Source organism: Rhinoderma darwinii, chromosome 4, assembly GCF_050947455.1.
Source record: "Rhinoderma darwinii isolate aRhiDar2 chromosome 4, aRhiDar2.hap1, whole genome shotgun sequence".
NCBI classification, from domain to species: Eukaryota; Metazoa; Chordata; class Amphibia; order Anura; family Rhinodermatidae; genus Rhinoderma; species Rhinoderma darwinii.
The window spans coordinates 334,780,541-334,802,922 of record NC_134690.1 but is presented as its reverse complement, the minus strand read 5'-3'; the positions used below and the strand labels follow the sequence as shown (position 1 = coordinate 334,802,922).

The following is a 22,382-nucleotide window of genomic DNA, read 5'->3' as shown; positions in this document are numbered from 1 at the left end:
CAGCCAACCATGGGATTCTCATTGTTTGAAAACCGTAATTAAAACATTAGTCTCTTTCTGGGAACAATTTATATTGAATATATTATCGTATTTAGTCAACTCTTAAAGTAATAGGCAGCACTCTATACCATTCAAGTGATTTCTCTATTCACCCATTATTTAGTGCTTTGTATGTGAAAAAAAAAAGCTCTGACTGCTAAGAAATGGATCCGCACCAAATGTTTAACCTATTTAGATGAAAAAAGACAAATGGCTTTCCACTTCAGATGTTCACTTTGAGCTGGAAAGAAATCACTTATAGGAGCAATCTGTTCATCTTGCTGGAATCCTTTAAACCAGTGCTACATTCTGTTAAAGGGTACCTATCATTCAATTTTTTTGTTTTAATAAAGTGTAGGGCAGGTGATTTCAAGAAGTATTGCAATATACTTTAATAACCAATTCCGCCTCCTTTTGTTGTAAAACTGTTCCTGAACTGATGCCCCTTGCTACTGTCCGTTGCTAGGTAAAATCTGTATTCAGTGCCGTATACACTGAATACAGCTTCTTTGTGTGGGATACACTTTATGCTGCCTGCTCCTAAAACCCGATGCACACAATGTCTCAGTACATTGGGCAGGGGCGTAGCTAGGGGGGGGGCAGGCGGGGCATGTGCCCCGGGCGCAACTTAGATGGGGGCGCCAATGATCAGTGTCGGCGGCCTGCCTTCTAGGTGAGCTTCTGGCCTCAGGCGCAGGGCACAGCAACTAAGAACTGCCGCCAGACTGTAACAGCAGCTGTAGTCTGTGCTGCTAACAAATCTTCCCCTCCAGCCCTACTCTTTACACCTCTCCTCGGGCTGCCGCTGTTATCATTCGGGACTTGAGGGAGGGGGAGGGGAGACGGTCTGCAGCACTGTCGGGCCATCAAGCTGCAGAACTCCCTTCACAATTATCCTACATAAAAGGTAAGTGCATGTGTGTTTACAATGTGTACTTTATATGTGTATAATGTGTGCATGTAATGTGCATTGAATTTGTGGTGTGTGTGTGTGTGTGTGTATATATATATATGTATATATAGTGTGTGTGTGTATGTGTATATATATATAGTGCGTGATGTGTGTGTGTGTGTATATATATATATATATATATATATAGTGTGTGTGTGTGTGTATATATAGTGTGTGTGATGTGTTTGTGTGTGTGTATATATAGTGTGTGATGTGTTCGTGTGTGTGTGTGTATATATATATATAGTGTGTGATGTGTTCGTGTGTGTGTGTATATATAGTTTGTGTGTGTGTGTGTATATATATAGTGTGTGATGTGTTTGTGTGTGTGTGTGTATATATATAGTGTGTGATGTGTTTGTGTGTGTGTGTGTGTGTATATATAGTGTGTGTGTGTGTGTGTGTGTGTGTATATATATATATATATATATATATAGTGTGTGATGTGATCGTGTGTGTATATAGTGTGTGATGTGTTCGTGTGTGTGTGTATGTATGGATGTCTTCGTGTGTGTGTGTGTGTGTATATATGTGTGTATATATATTATAATTTAGTGTGTGTGTGTGTGTGTATATATATGTGTGTGTATATATATATATATATATATATAATTTAGTGTGTGTGTGTGTGTATGTATGTATGTATATATATATATATATATATTATATTAGTGTGTGATGTGTACGTGTTGATGTGTGCCTATGACTTTCAACGGAATCGCTGCAGAAATTTTCTGCAACAATTCTGTTGTGTGTGTGTGTGTGTGTGTGTGTGTGTGTGTATGGACAAACCCTAAATCAGCAGTATAAGGGCTTCTCCACACGTATTGGAATTGCTACAGAAAATTTCTGCAGTCACTAGCAGAAATTCTGCTGTGGAAAAACAGCACCATTTCTTGCGTTTTTTGCTGCATAAAATGGTTCGGATTTTGCTGCATTTTTCACCGTGCTGGGGGATAGCGATATCTCTGAAAATCGCAGCAATTCAGTCCACTTTCCGCAGCAGGAATTGACATGCTGCAGTACGAAAAACACGTACCGCAGGTCAATTTCTGGTAAGAAATTTTACGCAGCGTGTGGATGGGATTTGATAAGTATCACCCACTTTACTGCTACTGTATTTTGCTGCGTATTTAAATACGCAGCAAGTGCATTACGTGTGGACAAGCCCAAATGCAGTAGCAACAGAGTTGGTGAGATTTGAACAAATCTTACGCACATGAAGAGCGGGAAAAAGACTCAGTAATTGACCTGCCGTCAGTATTTTTAATCCGCAGCATGTTAATTGTATTTGCGTAAATGCTGCTTATTTGTTTCGGGTTTTCCCCATTTAATTTAATGGGGAAGTAAAACTCGCAACAAATATCAGCGATTCCGCTGCAAAAAAACGTAACTCAGGAAAATTTTTAATCTTATACTTACCTAGAATTCTGTTTCTTTTTCCGGGCCGGCCTCCTGGGACGATGTTTCATCCCAAGTGACCCCTGCAGTCAATCACAGGCTGCAGCGGTCATATGGGATGAAACCTCATCCCAGGGCTGCAGGATGTGGGAGGGAAGCGTCGCCATGGTAAGTATCCATTTTTTTTTTTTTTCTGCTCCGTTTTCCGCAGCGACCATTCCTGGCCGAAAAACTGCACCACAGGGCAGTACATTTACACAGCGTATCTGCCCAGTGTGAACATACCCGTATAGTATATACATATAGTAGCTGTTGGTTTACGATACAGCTCCAAACCACGTCAATATGCTGCATTCCCACGAGTCAGCGCAGTTTTCAAATGATTGTTAATGTTCATGGAGTTTTTGGCAGACATTAACAATCATTTAAAACCTGCACCGACTTTTGGTAAAACTGCATGTGCTGCGTATTTTACTGGACAATGGTTGTTAAGATCTGATTGTTTGCATTAAAGGTTATGTACACATTTTTTTTGAAGGGATTTTTTTTTTTAAATGTCCATCCGTGTGTTTTGTGCAACTTTATAATTCGTTTTTATTTAAAAAAAACCTTTTACTTTTTTGAGATACAGCTGCTCTGTATCCTGTATACAGAGCAGCTGTATCCTACGCTGAATTCTGAACTTGTCTGGTCTGTGGGACTGATCGGTTCAGTGTCAGCGGGTCTTGTGTGTCTCTGGATCCACCTGTAATACATCACATCTAAGTTAGATGTGATAGATTACAGGTGGATACAGTCGACTACTCTATTGACACCGCCAATAAAACGGAAACCTTGTGAAACGGAGACAAACAGAAACCATTTCAACGGAAGCGTTGCCATTGAAATGGTAACGGAAAGCTTTGGTTTCCGTTCGTGGGTTCCCCTGGCAGAAAGGTCTGACGGAACCCATGAACGGAACCACGACGCAGGTGAGAATGAAGCCTAATTATTACTGTATGATCTTTACAGATGGTGGAGGGTACTATTTTTTTGGGGGTATAAGCAACTCCCAGTATATAATTACCATTATTCAGGACATACTGGAAGCTGCTAACCTGACTTTGCAAATGATCTCTGTACCGAAATGTACTTGTACTGAGCTTTGTTCTAGCACTGTATATGTGTAATGAGCTTGGTTTTGGTGCTGTATATGTGTAATGAGCTGGGTTCTGGTGTTGTGTATAGAACTATATTGCTTGTAAAATGTACTAATGTTTTTATGCTCGAGTTACATTAAAAAAAATGTGGAAAAGAAATGGCACGTCATTGATTGGTAGAGAAAACGAACATGGCAAGGGGGAAGGAGCTTCGGGAAAGAGGTTGGGGGGGGCGTCAAACTGAATCTTTGCCCCGGGTGCTGGAGAACCTAGCTACGCCTCTGCATTGGGTATTTCTGTAGCCGACTGACTGAGGCTTCGTTCACATCTGCGTCAGGGCTCCGTTCAGGGGTTCCGTCTGAGCTTTCCGTCAGGGGAACCTATGAACAGTACGCTGACTGAAACAAACCATAGGTTTCCGTTTGCATCACCATTGATTTCAATAGTGACGGATCTGGTGCAAATGGTTTCCGTTTGTCTCAATTGTGCAGGGGTTCCGTCATTACGGTATTGATACCGTCAAAACGACGGAACCCTTGCACAACGGAGACAAACGGAAACCATTTGCAGCGGATCGGTCACCATTGAAATCAATGCTGATGCAAACTGAATCCTATGGAGCTGAAAACCTCCAAACATCTGCCCATTGATTTCAATGGGAAAAACAGCGTTTCGTTCAGATTGTGCGTTTTTTTTCACGGCCGTTTGAAAAAAGGCCCCGTAAAAAGAAGTACATGTCACTTATGAGCCGTTTTTGGGGCAGTTTTTCATTGTTTCAATAGAAAAACAGCTAAAAAAAAAACGCATCAAAAAACATTTGCTTTAAAAACGGCTGAAAATCAGAGGCTGTTTTCTTTCGAAAACAGCTCTGTATTTTAGAGCTGTTTTTACTTTAGCGTGTGAACATACCCTTGGAGCGTCTGGCAGGGAGATCAGTGTGGCTGGTTATTAGGAACAGACTGAAACAGCCTGTTGGAGAAACACCCACTGCACTGAGACATTATGTGCATCCGGTTTCAAGAGCAGGCAGCATAAAGTGTTCCCCACACAGAGAAGCTGTATTCACTGTGTACGTTGCTGAATACAGATTTTCCATCGCTCATGACAGCACCCATTCTAGGAGACCACCCATTCCAGGACCGGAAACCCGAGGAGATAAATAGGTTCACACCCCCTCTGCACTTCAATGATTTGCAAGAAAGGAAGTACCCGGAGGAGTACTATGTGGAATTCCCTGACATCGCTGTTCATATATGGAAACGCGTTGTCTGGGGCTTCCCCAGAGCTGGAGTCCCGTGCAAAGCGCTAGTATAGGCTCTGCTCCGGGACTCTGGGGAATCCCCTGACATCACTGTCCATATATGTTCTCTCTGGTGTCAAATAGATCCATCAGAGGAAGACCGCATCTGGAAACAATCTGCAGATTGTCCCTGTTCCAGCACCACTGCCTAAACTCCAATTGGAGCAGAAGCTCCCCTGGACGACCTATCCGGAGGACAGGAAACCTGAAACTAGTCTAGTCTCGCATTGGTGCTGTCATGAGCGATGGAAAAACAAGAATTACTTACCGGTAATTTTTTTTTTGAAGCTCATGACCGCACCCTATATATCCCCTCCCTTATAAGATTTTATTAGGTACTGATAGTCCGTTAATTCGCTATCCTTTCCTCCGTGTTGAGGTCTATAGGTGAGGGCTGGCCTAGGCAGAATAGGGATATAATTTACCGGATTTGGGTCCCCTTTCATCTCTGCCTCTTGTGGTGGTATCTTTCAAGATACGTTTTGTTTCACTCCTCCGGGTACTTCCTTTCTTGCAAATCACTGAGGTGTGGAGGGGTGTGAACCTTTTTATCTCCTCAGGTTTCCTGTCCTGGGATGGGCGGTCTCCTCGCATGAGTTCTGTTATGAGCTCCAAAAAAACAATTACCGGTAAGTAATTCTCGTTTTTCCTTAGCAACAGCCAGTAGCTGAGGATAGGGGCAGCAGTTCAGGAACAGTTTTACAATGAAAGAAGGCTGAATTGGTTAATAAAGTGTATTGCTATATTTCTTAATCGCCTGCCCAATACGTTATTTAAAAAACAACAACGAATAGTTACCCTTTAAATAGAACCTGTCAGCAGTTTTGAGTTGAGTCTTCAAAAATGCTGACCGCACTATATACAGGGTGGCGAGTTCAGCGTAACCATACCTATGTTGTTTGTCATGCAAATTGTATGACTAAATCTCCATTTTTAATGTCCCCCGTGCTCTGATTGAGGGCTCTATCGGTCTCCTTTATTAGCTGCTAGAGCAGTCACTCAGAACAGAGGGGAAGGGCTGACTCCATTCAGTGAAGAGCCCGGAGCACTGAAAGTGAAGAAGACCACCTCTATGGCACTTGCAAGCACGGCACCAGGGACATCAAAACAGAGATATCTCTGAGTGTGTGTGTGTGTGTGTGTATGTGTGTATATATATATATATATATATATACATACACACACACACTACCGTTCAAAAATTTAGGGTCACTTAGAAATTTCCTTATTTTTGCAAGAAAAGCCCAGTTTTTTTCAATGAAGATAACATTAGAGTGAATTTCTGATTAATTTATACATTGTTAATGTGCTAAATGACTATTCTAGCTGCAAATGTCTGTTTTTTAATGCAATATCTACATAAGTGTATAGAGGCCCATTTCCAGCAACCATCACTCCAGTGTTCTAATGGTACATTGTGTTTGCTAACTGTGTTTGAAGGCTAATGGATGATTTGAAAACCCTTGTGCAATTATGTTAGCACCGCTGTAAACAGTTTTGCTGTTTAGAGGAGCTATAAAACTGACCTTCCTTTGAGCTAGTTGAGAATCTGGAGCATTACATTTGTTGGTTCGATTAAACTCTCCAAATGGCTAGAAAAAGAGAGATTTCATGTGAAACTCGACAGTCTATTCTTGTTCTTAGAAATGAAGGCTATTCCATGCGAGAAATTGCCAAGAAACTGAAGATTTCTTACAACGGTGTGTACTACTCCCTTCAGAGGACAGCACAAACAGGCTCTAACCAGAGTAGAAAGAGAAGTGGGAGGCCCCGCTGCACAACTGAGCAACAAGACAAGTACATTAGAGTCTCTAGTTTGAGAAATAGACGCCTCACAGGTCCTCAACTGGCAGCTTCATTAAATAGTACCCACAAAACGCCAGTGTCAATGTCTACAGTGAAGAGACTATTCCGGGATGCTGGCCTTCAGGGCAGAGTGGCAAAGAAAAAGCCATATCTGAGACTGGCTAATAAAAGGAAAAGATTAATATGGGCAAAAGCACACAGACATTGGACAGAGGAAGATTGGAAAAAAGTGTTATGGACAGACGAATCGAAGTTTGAGGTGTTAGGATCACACAGAAGAACATTTGTGAGACGCAGAACAACTGAAAAGATACTAGAAGAGTACCTGACGCCATCTGTCAAGCATGGTGGAGGTAATGTGATGGCCTGGGGTTGCTTTGGTGCTGGTAAAGTGGGAGAATTGTACAAGGTAAAAGGGATTTTGAATAAGGAAGGCTATCACTCCATTTTGCAACGCCATGCCATACCCTGTGGACAGCGCTTGATTGGAGCCAATTTCATCCTACAACAGGACAATGACCCAAAGCACACCTCCAAATTATGCAAGAACTATTTAGGGAAGAAGCAGGCAGCAGGTATTCTATCTGTAATGGAGTGGTCAGCGCAGTCACCAGATCTCAACCCCATAGAGCTGTTGTGGGAGCAGCTTGACCGTAGGGTATGCAAGAAGTGCCCATCAAGCCAATCAAACTTGTGGGAGGGTCTTCTGGAAGCATGCGGTGAAATTTCTCCCGATTACCTCAGCAAATTAACAGCTAGAATGCCAAAGTTCTGCAATGCTGTAATTGCTGCAAATGGAGCATTCTTTGACCAAAGCAAAGTTTGAAGGAGAAAATTATTATTTGAAATAAAAATCATTATTTCTTAACTTGTCAATGTCTTGACTATTTTTTCTAGTCATTTTGCAACTCATTTGATAAATATAAGTGTGAGTTTTCATGGAAAACACAAAATTGTCTGGGTGACCCCAAACTTTTGAACGGTAGTATGTATGTATGCATGTCTACAAGTTCTGCTAATCATATATGTTGATGGAGTTGAAAGGGACTCAATCTTTCTAAAAAGATTTTGTTGAAATGGTGAATGATTTGAGTGGAAGATATATCTGAGACAGTCCGGTTTTTTTTTTTAGGACGCATGACATAATGGCTACGTGTAAATGCAAAAAGCATATGCTTTCCCCCATAAACAGCGCCATTCTTGTCCATAAGCTGTGTCTGAAAGAACCCAGCAGGGGTTTCTGGTACTGGTTTCCAAAATATTAAATTGCCATTCTATTGCATGTGACTCTTCCATAAATTGAACCAATGGCCCACCCCCGTAAATTTAAACATATGGGTCATAGCACTTATTTCTAGTACAGACTGTGGAGTGAATGGAAACAAAACTCCATCAACACCGGCTAAGGTGCTACATCCAGACAAACGTAGCCAACCTGGATGTGGAAAACTACCGTTTGACACGTCCGTGCGGCCCCAACGGTCGTGTGAACGGCCCCATTGAAGTACATGAGTCCGTGTGACAGCCATTGTTTTAACGGCCGTCACATGGACTACATATACGCTCATCTGAATGAGCCTGAAGTCTGTGCATTCTGTATATTGAGCGGCACAGCCACAAAATCCAAACACATTTTGCTAAGTATTTTTTACAGCCTAGTGTCTGAAAATTTTTCTTGCTTCAAAAATGAGATCAATCACTGATTTTTATTTTTCCAAAATCTGTTATTGAAGCCGTGCACACTAGAAATGTTCAGTTTTCTCTGTAAAACAAATGAACGAATGTGTTCTGACCGGCAACTTTTCTATGAGCCTGCCTGATGGACATCCTGTTGTTTCTTAATTATCCTGTGTGTTTATTGAAGGAGTTTTAGCTTTCTTGATCTCCCTTTGACGGTTTGAATGCTCTCTTTCAGAATTGGTAATATATTGTTTTCAGTGGAGACACAGACAACAGAGGAAAGAACACAATTGTACCATGCAGAGATCGAGTCTCTTTATAAGGATCTTACAGCAAAAGGAAAGGTTTTGGCACTTTCCACAGAACTAGGAGTGAGTGGAATTTAGTTTGATTTGTGTATACTTCTTAATTTCTACCAAATAACCCCATGTCAATACAAATCTTAAAGCGGATAGGTCAGATATTTACGCTACCCTGTCGGGGGGCAGGATAATGAAGTGACCTCCCACTTTCTGCTAGCTCCGCCTAATTTCCGCTGAATGACTGTCTCTATGCACATTAATAAGGAAACATCTCTCAATGAGTGGAGAGTGGGCAGAGAGCGGAACTAGTGGCAGCCTATGAATATGCAAGACTTATCTCTGCCGGCACTACGTGGGCTCTGCATGTAAGTTCTCAGAAACTGCTTTACTTAAGCAAATAAATGTCTACCACTACATTATGCTGCCCTTAAAAGGGAACCGATTATCCACATTATGTTGCCCTCACTAAGGCCCTTTTACATCGGCCGATAAGCAGCCGGAGCAACGAGCGCCGATCGACTTTTCTCCCTATTACTGTGCATAGAGAGAATAGTGTCAATCGGAGGGTGGGGGGAGCGTGAGTATATAAGTATACTTGGGCTCCTACTTACTGCACTGGCCATGCACTGCAAGTATGTTTTGAATACTCAATAACTACTTAGGACTAGTTCACATAGAGTTTTTTGCAGGAGGAAAATTCCTCCTGCAAAATCAGCTCCAGACGTTTTTTGCACGGTGGTTTGACAAAAACGTGTCAAAACACTCGTCGAGGCGTATTTTTTCCCGTCTCCCACTGATTGAAATGGCGTTTTGGAGGCGGAAACCACCTCCAGATAGGTCATGTCACTTCTTTTTACCGCGAGGCGGTTTTTCCGCTCGCAGTAAAAAAAAACTCCTCCGCCTCCCATCGAAATTTCAGCCATTTTTTGATGAGTTTTGCGGAGCTGTTTCCGCTCCAAAAAACTCGTCCAAAAAAACTCTGTGCGAACAGGGCCTAAGGGTTGTCCACTTTTTAATTTTGTTGTATTGATTTATTTAATAAACACAGATTTCTAATATAAACCTAATTAAAATTCTGCTCACTTACCTTTCTTATACCAGTGCAGTTGCCTCTGTCTACAAATAAAAAAATGGTATAGTCCACAGATTATTCCATAGAATTGCATTCATAGGATAACTGGACTAAAGATGTCACATGATGTGGGTCACATGACTGCTGCCGACACTATTCAGGTATATAACAAGTGAATTCTAGGTTATTAAGGAGCAGAAGTTACGAAGATGAGATGTTTCTGTAGGTAGAAATACTGTGTCTATGAGGAGCAGCACTTACATTCTTCTCCCTGTCTCTTCTGTGTTTTTTATTTTTTTGTTTTTTTTTACTTTAAACTAAACTTTATTAACAACGTGACATCTCCTAGGGAGACAGACATCTAGAGACAGTGAATACTCGCACAGTGATAACTTTGTTCATCATTCCACCATTAGTAATATTCACTTAGCCCATGGATGCGTCCTCAGAGAATTAACCTCTCAAATTCCATGCCGTCAACTGAAGTTTGTTGAGATGCGTATAGAAGGGGGGCCCTGGGAAGGATACAAGGAGGAGCTACTGACCGGGACATGAGCTAAATGAACCAGGCTCTCCTGGGCCACCTTGGAGCAGTCAGAATTACTGCAGCTCTGTCTTCCCTGATTTTCTTTAGTACCCTGGGAATAGGAAAAAGAGGTGGGAAGGCAAATCCCAATTCCTGACCCCAGGACGGACTCAAAGCATCCACAGCTAGAAGATGATCTAGAGCAGGGTTCTCAAGCACGCGGCACCTGAGGCTGTCATCTGCGGCCCGCAGGACACAGCAGCTAGTATGGGCTCTGCTCCGGGAATATGTGGAATTCCCTGACATCGCTGTCCATATATGGAAATGCGTTGTCTGGGGCGTCCCCAGAGCGGAGTCCCAGGCAGAGCGCTAGTACAGGCTCTGCTTCGGGACTCTGTGGAATCTCCTAACATCGCTGTCGACATACGTGGCCCCAACACGTTTGTCATGTATCCCTGTTGCTAACTGAATGCTACAGGGTCACGTGGGGGTCACATGATCATAGTTGACAACATTTCAAGATTTTTTTACAGGGACACTTAGGCTGTGGCTAATGTGGGTGGGTGGGTCTTATGGGGGGGTGGTTTATCTGGAGGGTGTGATGAATGGGTCTTGGCTTTCTTCCCCCGAATTTCTTCATACAAGTTTGGCTGACCGCTACTATGGTGGCCAGCATATCTCTCTGGTTATCTGGTAGTATACAGGCAGGTAATGTCTCGCTTTATCACTAGGGCTAGGCGATACGTGCTGACCGCTACTGGTAGCGTAAAAGCCAGTGTAGATTGTGCCACTTGTAGATGGTGGCCGATACTGCCCCCAGTAGCTATTGCCACGCACTGCTTCCGATAGATATTGCCACAAAAAAACATATACTCACCTAGCCCCATTCTTGCGAAAAATGGAGCTCCACAATCTCCTTAGTCATTTAGCTTATTAGGTGCTGAGACAGAATCCTTGCGTAGGCCAGCGCTATCCTGTGACTTCATCGCGCAGGGATCCTGTCCCAGCGTTTCATAGGCTGCAGGCCTAAAGTGGCCTGTAACCTACTGAATGGCAAAGTAGGAAGCAAGCTCTCTTCTCTGCCATAATATTCAATTGTATCTGCGTCTTGAAGACGCAGATGCAGTTGAATACGGAAGTCGCCGGTTCAAGTTGCCGGGACGGTAATTTACCAGGACTGTCTCTGTGAATTCGGGACGGTCTCCGCAAATTCGGGACTGTTGGTAACTACGCATCTTTGGGTGGGGGCGGCACATGACTGACTCCATGTCAAGTCCTATTCAGTTCTCCTGTGGATTCATAACTCTGGATTTATCTGTGGGCTATATCATTCTGCTGTGACACGGGCCTCATGCACTATAAGAAAGTTATATGAGCAGAATTTCTAATACATGTATGATTTCCTATTCTACAAATAAATAACTGGACAACCCCTTTAACCATAACTAATAAGTGAAAGTACGCTGAAATCCGTGTGTCTGTCACGTCTATATGATGCCCTCACACAGGGCAGTATAAATATCTGATCAGTCCGCTTAAAGAGGCTCTGTCACCAGATTATAAGTGCCCTATCTCCTACATAATCTGATTGGCGCTGTAATGTAGATAACAGTGGTTTTTATTTTGAAAAACGATAATTTTTGAGCAAGTTATGAGCAATTTTAGATTTATGCTAATTTGATTCTTAACCCTTTCCCGCCGCAGCCATTTTTCGGATTTTCACGTTTGTTTTTTCCTCCACACTTTCCAAAAGCCATAACTCTTATTTTTCCATCAATATTGCCGTATGAGGGCTTGTTTTTTGCAGGACGAGTTGTAGATTTTTACAGCACCATTTTTTGTACCATATAATGTAGTGGGAAACAAGAAAAAATATATATGTGGAGTGGAATAGGAAAAAAAAGAGTGATTCCTCAACATTTTGGGTGGTTTTGATTTTACGGCGTTCAACGTACGGTAAAAATGATATGTTAACTTTATTCTGCGGGTCAATACGAGTACAGCAATACCAAATTTAGGCTATGTTTGGCGTCGCAAAACTCGGCAAAAACTGCCCTAAAATGCCTCCCATTGATTTCAATGGGAGGTGTCGGTGTCTTTTTCCCGCAAGCAGTAAAACTGCCTCGCGGGAAAAAGAAGCGACATGCCCTATCTTCGGGCGTTTACGCCTCTGACCTCCCATTGACTTCAATGGGAGGCAGAGAAAGCGTATTTCGCTGTTTTATGCCCGCGGCGCTCAATGGCCGCGGGTGAAAAACGGCGCGAAAATCGGTGTGCAGGGAGAGGAAAATCTGCCTCAAACTTCCAAACTGAATTTTGAGGCAGTTTATATTGGTACCATTTTGGGGTACGTGAGACTTTTTCATCACTTTTTATTTCATTTTTTGTGGGAGAAGGGACCAAAAAACAGCAATTCTGATGTTTTTAATTTTTTACGGCGTTCACCGTGCGGACTAAATAATGATACTTTGTAATAGTTAAGACTTTTACGGACGCGTCAATACCAGTTATATTAGCTTTTTTATTTTTTTTACATTGTGCTTGAAGGAAAATGGGAAAAGGTTTTTTTTTTTTTTGTTTTTGTTTTTTTTGAGGTTTTAATTTTTTTTATTTTATTTGTTCAAAAAACTTTATTTTACAGTTTTTTTTACTTGTCACCCTATGGGACTTTAACCAGCGATCGTTAGATCGCTTGCACGATATACTGCAATACTAATGTATTGCAGTATATCGCGATTCTGACAGTCTCCTATGAAGCCATGTCATAGGCATACAAAGATGGCGGACCTGGGGGACTTTGTCAGACCCACAGGCAGCCGTGCCAACCAGCGGCTCCCCCGATCTCACCGAGTAATTTTAAATGCCGCGATCGCAATTGAAAGCAGCATTTAACGGGTTAAACAAGCGGGATCGCACTCGAACGGGATCCCGCTCCTTACCCAGAAGTGTCGGCTGTAGCACACAGTCGACACACTCGCTCTATGGAGCGGTCTCAGCCTGTGGGCCCGCTCCATATTCCCCCACCCGACGTGCGCCGTATATATACGGCGGATGTCGTGAAGGGGTTAATAGACAACTGGACGTGTTTTTACTTTTAACCAAGTGGGCGTTGTACAGAGGAGTGTATGGCGCTGACCAATCAGTGACCAATCAGTGTCATACACTTCTCATTGTTCCAGCCCATTGTTACAGCGTGATTGTGCAGTGAAAGAAGCTGGGCTGGAACAATGAGAAGTGTAGGACACTGATTGGTCAGCACCATACACTCCTCTGTACAACGCCCACTTGGTTAAAAGTAAAAACACGCCCAGTTGGTCATTAAGAAACTAATTAGCATAAATCTAAAATTGCTCATAACTGTCAAAAATGATCTTTTTTCAAAATAAAATCCACTGTTCTCTACATTACAGCACCGATCAGATTATGTAGGAGATAGGGCACTTATAATCTGGTGACAGTATGTCCACCTTTTGAGCACCATTGTACAGTTTATACATAGTGATAGGATTAGTACAAGATCAGTAATGCAATATATGTAGAGTACTACGCAACCGGAGTTACATCATGTATTATATATGCACTCCGTTATGCTGGTTGTCCTTGGAAACCGCTTGTTGTCAAATGCATCCCTGACAAATTAGCTGAGCCCCTATAATACAGTGGAACAGCTAGTTTTTGGTTTTTTTTCTACATAAGATTACTCTCCAATATCTGTGAATGTAGATAAAAAAAAAGCTCTGTACAGTCACTGAGCTACCGATGTGTCCATTCTCACTTTTTCTTAAATTGTGTTAAATTAAACAATATTGTCATGGTACCAATTCAATACACTCTTGCGCCATTTGGTAAAAAAGTATCAAGAAAATTAAAAATACATGCTTAAAAAGAGTGTATGTTTAATGTATAAGTAGACAAAACCACTGGATTAAATCATGTAACTTTTTAAAGCCAACTTTACAATATATTATTTAGTGTGAGTTGGTTGAGCAAAAAGAGACATTAACCCCTTCCAAACACTGACTTTTACAACTTCTCCTTTTTTAACCAATTTGGCTGAGGATAATTTGTCAAACTGATCCGATGAATTAGCTAAATTCTGCAATAACAACAAACTCGTTGACATAGACTGAGTTTCAGATGGCATCAGTCTGAGTCATCCAGTAAAAAAATAAAATAATATATACGCTAAACGTGTGTGTATAATATATATATTTACACATATGCATATACATACATTATAAGAAATATATTATACACACACACACACACACACACACACACACACACACACGTGTGTGTGTGAAAAAGCAGAAAACACGAACATCACTTTAGCTAAAAGACTTCACGGCGGGTGCAGAGCCTCAAAAGGAGTGACCGCTCCTCCAAATACGTACAAAAAAGTGAGCAAGGAAGCAGCACTCCAAAGGTAAAAAAGGTTTATTTACCACCACATGTCGGTGCAATGTTTCACCCTCCCAATGGGGGCATTGAATGTTTTCAAGGGAATACAGCTCCTGATTTTCAGAAGTTTTTTGCGTCCTTTTTTTTTTACGGCCGTTTTTGGAGCGGTTTTCAATAGTCTATGAAAAATGGCTCCAAAAACATCCCAAGAAGTGACCTGCACTTTTTGCGGCCGTTTCTTTACGCGGCCGTTTTTCAAAACGGCTGCGTAAAAAACGGCCCGTCGGAACAGAATTCTGTTTTTTCCATTTGAAATCAATGGGCAGATGTTTGGAGTCGTTCTGCTTCAGATTTTACGGCCTGAAAAACGTCCAAAAATATGCCGCGCGAACATACCCTTATTCACTGCCTTCTGTGCCTAGTAGAACTCTGCATTGTGCTAGTCCTCTGTTATTCTTCCTGGAAATATATGTATAAATAGACAAATCTAGATAGTCTAATCCGTGCTGACCATGTCAAACTGTGTAGGGGCACACCTTATCGACATGCTAGGTGAGCTGACCGGTCCTCTTTTTTAAAGGCGTTTTCTTTGGGCTTTAACATTTGCGTTGGAGGTTCTGTTTGGACCGTCCATCACATTTGACAGAAAAAATAGGCCATTATGCAGATTTTTTATTTTTTTTCCCAGAAACATTATAGGCACTCTAACGGAACCCGACAGACCCCATTATAAATCAATGGGGTTTGTCAGGTGTCGTTGCTGTCCCTTGTGTGACAGATCCGTCACAGCTTCAATTCCATTTTTCTGCTCCTATGACAGAATTCACATTGCAGATTAATATTGAAAAAGTCTGCAGTTAGCACAAACTTTATTCCACCTTACTTGCTGTATAGTTTTTTTTACAATCCTTGTATGAACCATCACAAACGCATCACAATGGGAGAACCACTCACATCACTGCATTCCATAAGGAAAAGTTGTTTCAATTAAAGGTAACTTTTTATTTTTTCTACCTATCCGGGAATACCGCTTCAGGCTTAATTTCTAGCAATACACATTTTGGAAATACATTGTCAATAAGGCAAACATCTAGTGATGTGAACTATTGAGTTTTGCTTCTTAATGCTGTGGTTTACTTTTATTGTGGCATTTGATAATCCAGAAAGGCTGCTAATCTAGCACTTTTTTCCAGCATAGGACTGCAATATAATGTTGAATTTTACAAGACCAGAACCAGAGGGAACTAATTGGGAAATCTCCATTCATAATAATCCAGCATATCCGATAATTCGGCACCTATCTGATCCCATTGATGACTAGTTTAGTTTAACTTTAAAGCCAGCTAGACAATATATTCTATAATGTGAGTTGGTTGAGCAAAAAGTAGCATTTCCCCTTTCCACACACTTATTTTTACAACTTAGTTTTCCTTTTTAGCCCATTGTCTGAGAATAGTTATCCAAACTGATCTGTGCTGACCAGTTGGTTATTGCAGAACTGAGAACATATTCGCTGTCTTGTATTTTCAAGGTGACTGGAAGGTAATGTCATATTTATAGACCTGCATACATTTTAGCTTTGTGCGTATTGGATTTCATTGTGTATTTCAATGCACCAAATCTCTATTACTGCAGAAATGAATCTAGGCGTCTTCTCATTTTTTATATATAATTTTTCATAACCAAGCCTTTTTTGCAACCGCAATTATTTAGACTATCTACATTGGTTTAACCAAGAAAATGTGAACTTGCTCTTGGAAGACATTACTGATGCTTAGAATGCTTCTTGTCTTTGGTTTCTAGGAAGCAGATGTTGTGTGTGAACTGATTCTGTCATTGGTGTACTATTTCTACAATTTAATGCCGCTCTCCAGGGGATCCAGGTCAGTGTCATCCATCATAATAAAATATTTGGAAAGCACCGTATACTTTTATAAGTTAAAAAAAGATCATAGGATGGAGGTGGTTTCTTGTAAATTTTATATAAAAAAAAATATATATATATATTTATATATATATATATATATATATATATATACACTTCAGTTGTCTTTTGAACGGAGGCTAAACCTAATTACTATCTTATGTACATGTGCTGAGCGGGTTTTGTTCCCTGTTATCAGCTATTTCATACTGCATAGAGGCTGACTGTGGTGTTCTTGAGTGGTATGACTGAGAGGATGTACAGAAAAATTTCTACCCACCCTCCTATGAACACTACATTACCTTCCATATGTGTGGATTATATCGGCTCATGCACTTTTATTAGGCACCGATCACATATGCGTCACGGCCTAATATTAAAAGACATTACTCTCTGCCGGATCGTCCGATGTCAATGGGGACCGTCGCGGCTTCCTTTGTTTTGACGGCAAGCTGCATACAGCGCTATTCTTGCCGTTAAATCTGCTGGAATTGCCGACAGAGGCTTTGGATGGAGCCTCCATGTGCAGATGTGAACAGAACCATAGCTGTTGAGTTTTTAGGTTTAATCTCTAGATACAGAAGTTTAGATATTCTGTAAATAAAAAGTTAGGATCAATTCAAGAAAAGCACTTGATAAGTTACCTGAGTATATCCTGTATTACATCCCAGAGCAGCATTCAGATACCGGTTAGTTTCTATTGTAAACGGTGGACAGTTTTGACAAACACCCTAAACCGCTCCGCTGCTTCCCATACCGTAATGTCCTCTTGGGGTTTTTTTTTCCTTCTTCCTACTTCAAATGAATGCACCATTAAGAATGCAATATCACCAGAACACTTTCTGTACAGACTTCGTAGCCTGAAGAATTCTAAATGGATGAGAATACGTTTTAATCCGTATAAGATAAAGCAATGTATTTACACAGATGCTCTCTGTAGATATTATTGGTAAAACAACCTTTAGAAAATGAACGTCCGCCAGAAAGATCATGTCGTCGTTTTCTTATGTGTACAGCCAGCTAAGCAGTCGTTTTGACCACTAAGTGGGCACTGCCCAAACTGCTGACTGTGGGGTAGGGACAACCTTTACTTTCCTACTTATGTTTTTTGTGAAGAGAAATGTACCATAGCTGAAAAAGAAAACCATAGTGCAAACATCTACAACAGTGGCCGATATCTGATGTAGTTAAATATTAGTCTCTAAAATTAAACTAAATATATTTTTTTTTGTCGCCTTTATTTGTGCGCCTCATTGTTTAGTGCTATTTTCTTTATATAAATGACTAATGCACTTTCTCTGATGGGTACAAATAGTCATAGTATAAAATATTCGGTAGTAAGGGAACACATCCTGCAGTATAGGACATTGATATCCCGAATGATTTTCTGCTATCCCTTCTAAGAAATATATAATAAAAGGCTAACCACATCTGGACAAGTTTTTTATGAGCATCCATAGAATGGAGTCTTGCTGTATATAAGCAGTCCAGAATATTCGCACCAGAAAAGTGTTCGTATGATCGGGCGTTGCATATTGCACAGTTTTGTTTGTTTTGGAGGCAACTTTTTGCTCTGGTTTTCCAAAATCTAAAGCTTTTGTGCTGCTACCTTTTTATAAGTGTGTTCTTTTCTGATTGTGGTATCCAGCAGTTGGTCCGTTGTCAGTGTGCAGGTCTCAATTGTCAATGCAGCAAGTAACCTCAAGGTCAATCACTTCTTTGATTTTAATGCAGACGTCTGTAGAACCATTGATTTTAGAGACAGTCGGGACCAGGAACTGTTCACCTCCGGTCCCAGTTCAACTTCTATAATGTGCCTGAAAAGTCTTGGAATGATACTTTTGAAACGTGCCTATGCTACAACTTCTTTTTTTCATAAATCAGTAGTACATGTGCATACATGACACTTTTGTCTGTGTTTCTTATTTGGAGAAATTGGCATCTTTCTGACTTTTCAGCAGCTTATAATCCCCCCTTTTCCTGCCTTCAGACTTTTTGTAAATGTTCAGAAACCACCTCAGTCCCCAAAAATCTGTGTAAAGTAATATAAATAGAAGACAAGGAGGAATGCACTGCAGTGGGGAGAGGCGGAGCAGCAGAAGAGCTGTCTGATTGGCTCAGAATACCCCGCAGCTCTTACATCACACTATGAAGAGCCCAATCAATAACCAAGGATTAGAGAATTTGCATTTACAGAAAGGAAGAAAGTTAAATTTCAGATTTAACAGGAATAGTTCTGCATGCAGCGCTATTCTTCCCGTCAAAATAAAGGGAAGCAACGACTAAAGCAAATGTACCCTATTCTATGTAAATGGGTTCCGTCAGTTGCCAGTGGTATCAGTCTTACAACAGAGCAATCACTGCATTGTGGTTTCAGTTTTGAGCGATCTCCCGAGACAGATGTGAGCAGAGCCCAACACGCAACATTTCTGGCTGCACTACATCTAACTATTGTACATCTGCTGTTGTAACAGTAGGTATGATTTAAGGACCAGAAAAAAGACTTCCTTTTATTGGTTAAATAAATTGTTCTCCGCTGCATTGCTCCTTTTTCCAAGATTCACTCGCAAATGGTTAGTACATTTTAACTCACCTGTATACATAACTTACCCGTTTGATGGATGCAGAAAGTTTTTCTCCTGGATCTATCGTTTGTATTGCAATAACAATGTTTTAAGTACCAAAAATAAAGTCTCCTTCTTTTTTTTTTTTTTCTCCTTTAGCGTGGTTGCTTATTCTGTAATTATGGGCGCTTTAATGGCCAGTGGTAAAGAGGTTTCAGGGAAGATTCCTAAAGGAAAGGTTTGTTTCCACCATTATGTCAAACTATTAATTGTGTAACCTATTCCTATGCGCAAAAGGAGTTCTTAATTTTATAATAAAATAATTGGCCATATACTAGTACATCAGAAGTTCGAGCAATATACGGCATTTGGCAATTATTTGTTTATACTTTCAGAGATAATGGCATTTTTCTATTGAGTTGTGGTAGCCATTTTTTTCAAAAGTGACAACAGAAGCCCCACCTTGGTATTGGCTTCTCGGAGTAGCATACCCATGGAAGGCAGAAAATGTACATAGAGCTTTCATGCATATTCATGGACACACTCCAGGTGAACCCCAAGATCTGTTCTTTGGGCCTCTTCTGGTATAAATATTACAATGCATAGTGTGAGCATATACTATTATCTTCTCTCTCCGTATTAGACACTCATGTGGTTTGGAGTTTACTGTACTTTAAAGCAAGAGCTTATGAGCTAATTTCAGTAATTTATTTTAGCTGGTAGATTTTGAAGCTATGACCGCACCAGGATCAGAGGCATTCAGCAAAACATCCAAAAGCTGGATAAATCTAAGAAGGTAAATTAAAAACATCTTAAACTTTTTTTGTTTTAAATGTAAAAAAAAACAGAGAAAATAAGTGTTGGCAAAAATACCATAATGGCATAGTAACTGTGTGCCAAAAATGAGCAAAAACAAAATAAATGTCTCCAGCTCTTAAACCTTTTGATGGTGATTGCCATCATGGATTACAATAATAAGCTTTAAGAGTATCTATCACTAGAAACAGAAGTTTTCTATTACATTAACGCGTTCATGGGCTATGACCAGTATGCTCATCCTGAGCGGTAGCCAGTTGCCGATATCCCCATTTTTAACCTTGTATGAAGGACTTCAATCAGTGCCCATTGCATAAAATGGCAGACTGCCTAAGGAAGGACCTCAGGGCTGTCTTGCCATATTGCCTGTAGTTAGGTCGTACATCGGTATTATATTAGTACACAAGCAAATGTACGGGCATCTACTTATGTCAAAAGAATTTTAAGATCCGCCTTTGATAGTTGATAAGGTTGAAAGACGACACCGGTCCATCAAGGTCCATCTATGATCCAGCAGGGTTGTTCCAAAGGAAGGCAAAACCCCCATGAGGTAGTTGCCAATTTATTTTTATTTTGGAGAGAAAGATCCTTTACAAAAACAGCGCTCAGAATAAATCTCTGGCTCAATGACCCATCTCCAGCAATCTAGTAACATGACTTGTGATATTATTATTTCTTTCGAGAAAGGCATGTAGGTCCCTCTTGAACTTGTTCAATGAATCAACCACATCATCCTGTGGCAAAAAGTTCCATAGAATCGCTGCTCTTACAGTAGAGAAATCCCTACTATAATGATGGAGAATCCTTCTCTCTTTTAGAGATAGTGGATGCCCCTTTGTCACAGACCTGGGTATAAAAAGAACAAGAGACAGATCTGTGTACTGTCTATTAAAATATTTTGACATAAGATGTGTTTGTTATTTTTATGCTTTTTGTCAAACTGAAAAATAACAAACAAATTTTGATTAACTTTTTGGGTACTGCAGTCCACCCATTCACTAAGGCCCCATGCACACAACCATGCCCGTAATCCCGGTCTATGATGATGGGCACGGACAGCTGCGGACAGTCAACCGCATTTGTGGACCGTGCTCCCATTATAAAGAATAGGAGCACGGTCCGTAAAATAAAAACAAATAGGACATGTCCTATTTTTTATGGAAAGTTTCTACGGCCCGGACACCTTCCGGTAAATATACGGGTAGGTGTCCGTCGGCCATAGAAATTAATGGGTCCGTAATTACGCACGCATTCTACGGTTGTGTGCATGGGGCCTTAGTTACCTTTTGTCGCCCTCCTCTTCACCTGTTCTAGTTCTTATATACGGGTGCCCAAAATTGTACACAATATTTCATGTGTGGTCTGATACTTTTATCAGCTTATTGCCGAGGGACCCTTCTTTGAAGTAGGGATTGTCTGACGCAGACAACCCCTTAAAGCAGTGCTGGCAGAGAGCCCCTATAAACAGTCCCAGCATAGTGCTTCTCTTTAGACCATCATGGAGTTCAATACGAGAATTTTGGCTGCCTGCCATCGCCACAAATAAGATCTCACTGCTGGAAGACTTGCCTGCTCTCGGGAGTCTGGAAAATCGCCCCTATTTCAGTAGAGTTCCAGATAATCCAGAAGTGTAGGCACATTTCAGATAGATCTGAGAGATGTATCAATATGTGTGCGTATATGTACATAATATTAATGTAGTATTATATTGTTTTGTTGCTAGCTTGCCTGCTTCATACAAGAGCCTTCCATCTGTATCAGAATCTTTTCCTACATTGAGAGCAATGATTGAAGTCTTGAACACGGACTCGTCCCTTCGCTGCCTAAAGAAATCATGACGGGTTCTATATTTATACAACTGAAGAGGACCTTTTGCTTATTAAATTATTTTTTGATTTTTATTTCTGGAAAAAGTGCAATTGCGAGCAAACTAGGTTCTTTACCACTTTTGTTTTATTTTTTTGTGTTTTCTTTCAAACTTCAACTGATACTATGTCACTCAGCAGTTAAGAGACCAAGCCAAAATGATCATGATGTGAAATTAAAAAAAAATAAAAATGCTACTGACCCTCACATGTCACAGGCCAGGATTGTGTTTTCCATTGATGCTTGCAGTTAATTCAGTTCTATGTCTATGTAGATATCATTATTTTGCCATATCGGTTTTAACTCTAAATTTGTTTCTAGTTTATACCAAGCAAATAATTTGTGTTTATGCAGCAGGCAGGAATAATACATTGCTACGTTTTAAAGGCACAGATCTAAATGACTGCAGATCAATAGGATACCCACTGGCCCTTTCTTTAAAGAGACTCCAGTTTATAACTTCCCTATCTCCTAACTAATCTAATAGGCGCTTTTGATGCTGATAACTACTGTTTTGTTCTTTGTAAATAAAAAAGTTTGTTTGTTTTTTTAAAAATTATGATGAAGTACATTTTTAGATGTGTGTTAATTTTT

General features: G+C 40.6%; 1 protein-coding gene across 3 annotated transcripts in view; it reads left to right on the top strand.

The window, feature by feature from the left end:
* Nucleotides 1-21,995, top strand: part of TTC13 (tetratricopeptide repeat domain 13) — a 67,243-nt gene extending 45,248 nt beyond the window's left edge. For 2 of the 3 annotated variants that reach the window (XM_075862842.1, XM_075862841.1), the window contains exons 19-23: nucleotides 8,553-8,688; nucleotides 16,422-16,501; nucleotides 19,266-19,344; nucleotides 19,823-19,902; nucleotides 21,646-21,995. In XM_075862842.1, coding sequence (XP_075718957.1) covers nucleotides 8,553-8,688; nucleotides 16,422-16,501; nucleotides 19,266-19,344; nucleotides 19,823-19,902; nucleotides 21,646-21,760 — 490 coding nt within the window. In that variant the 3' untranslated portion in view covers nucleotides 21,761-21,995. Of the gene's footprint in view, nucleotides 1-8,552; nucleotides 8,689-16,421; nucleotides 16,502-19,265; nucleotides 19,345-19,822; nucleotides 19,903-21,645 lie in introns of those variants that run through there. The other variant, XR_012883224.1, reaches the window with a different exon arrangement.
* Nucleotides 21,996-22,382: the final 387 nt, after the last annotated feature.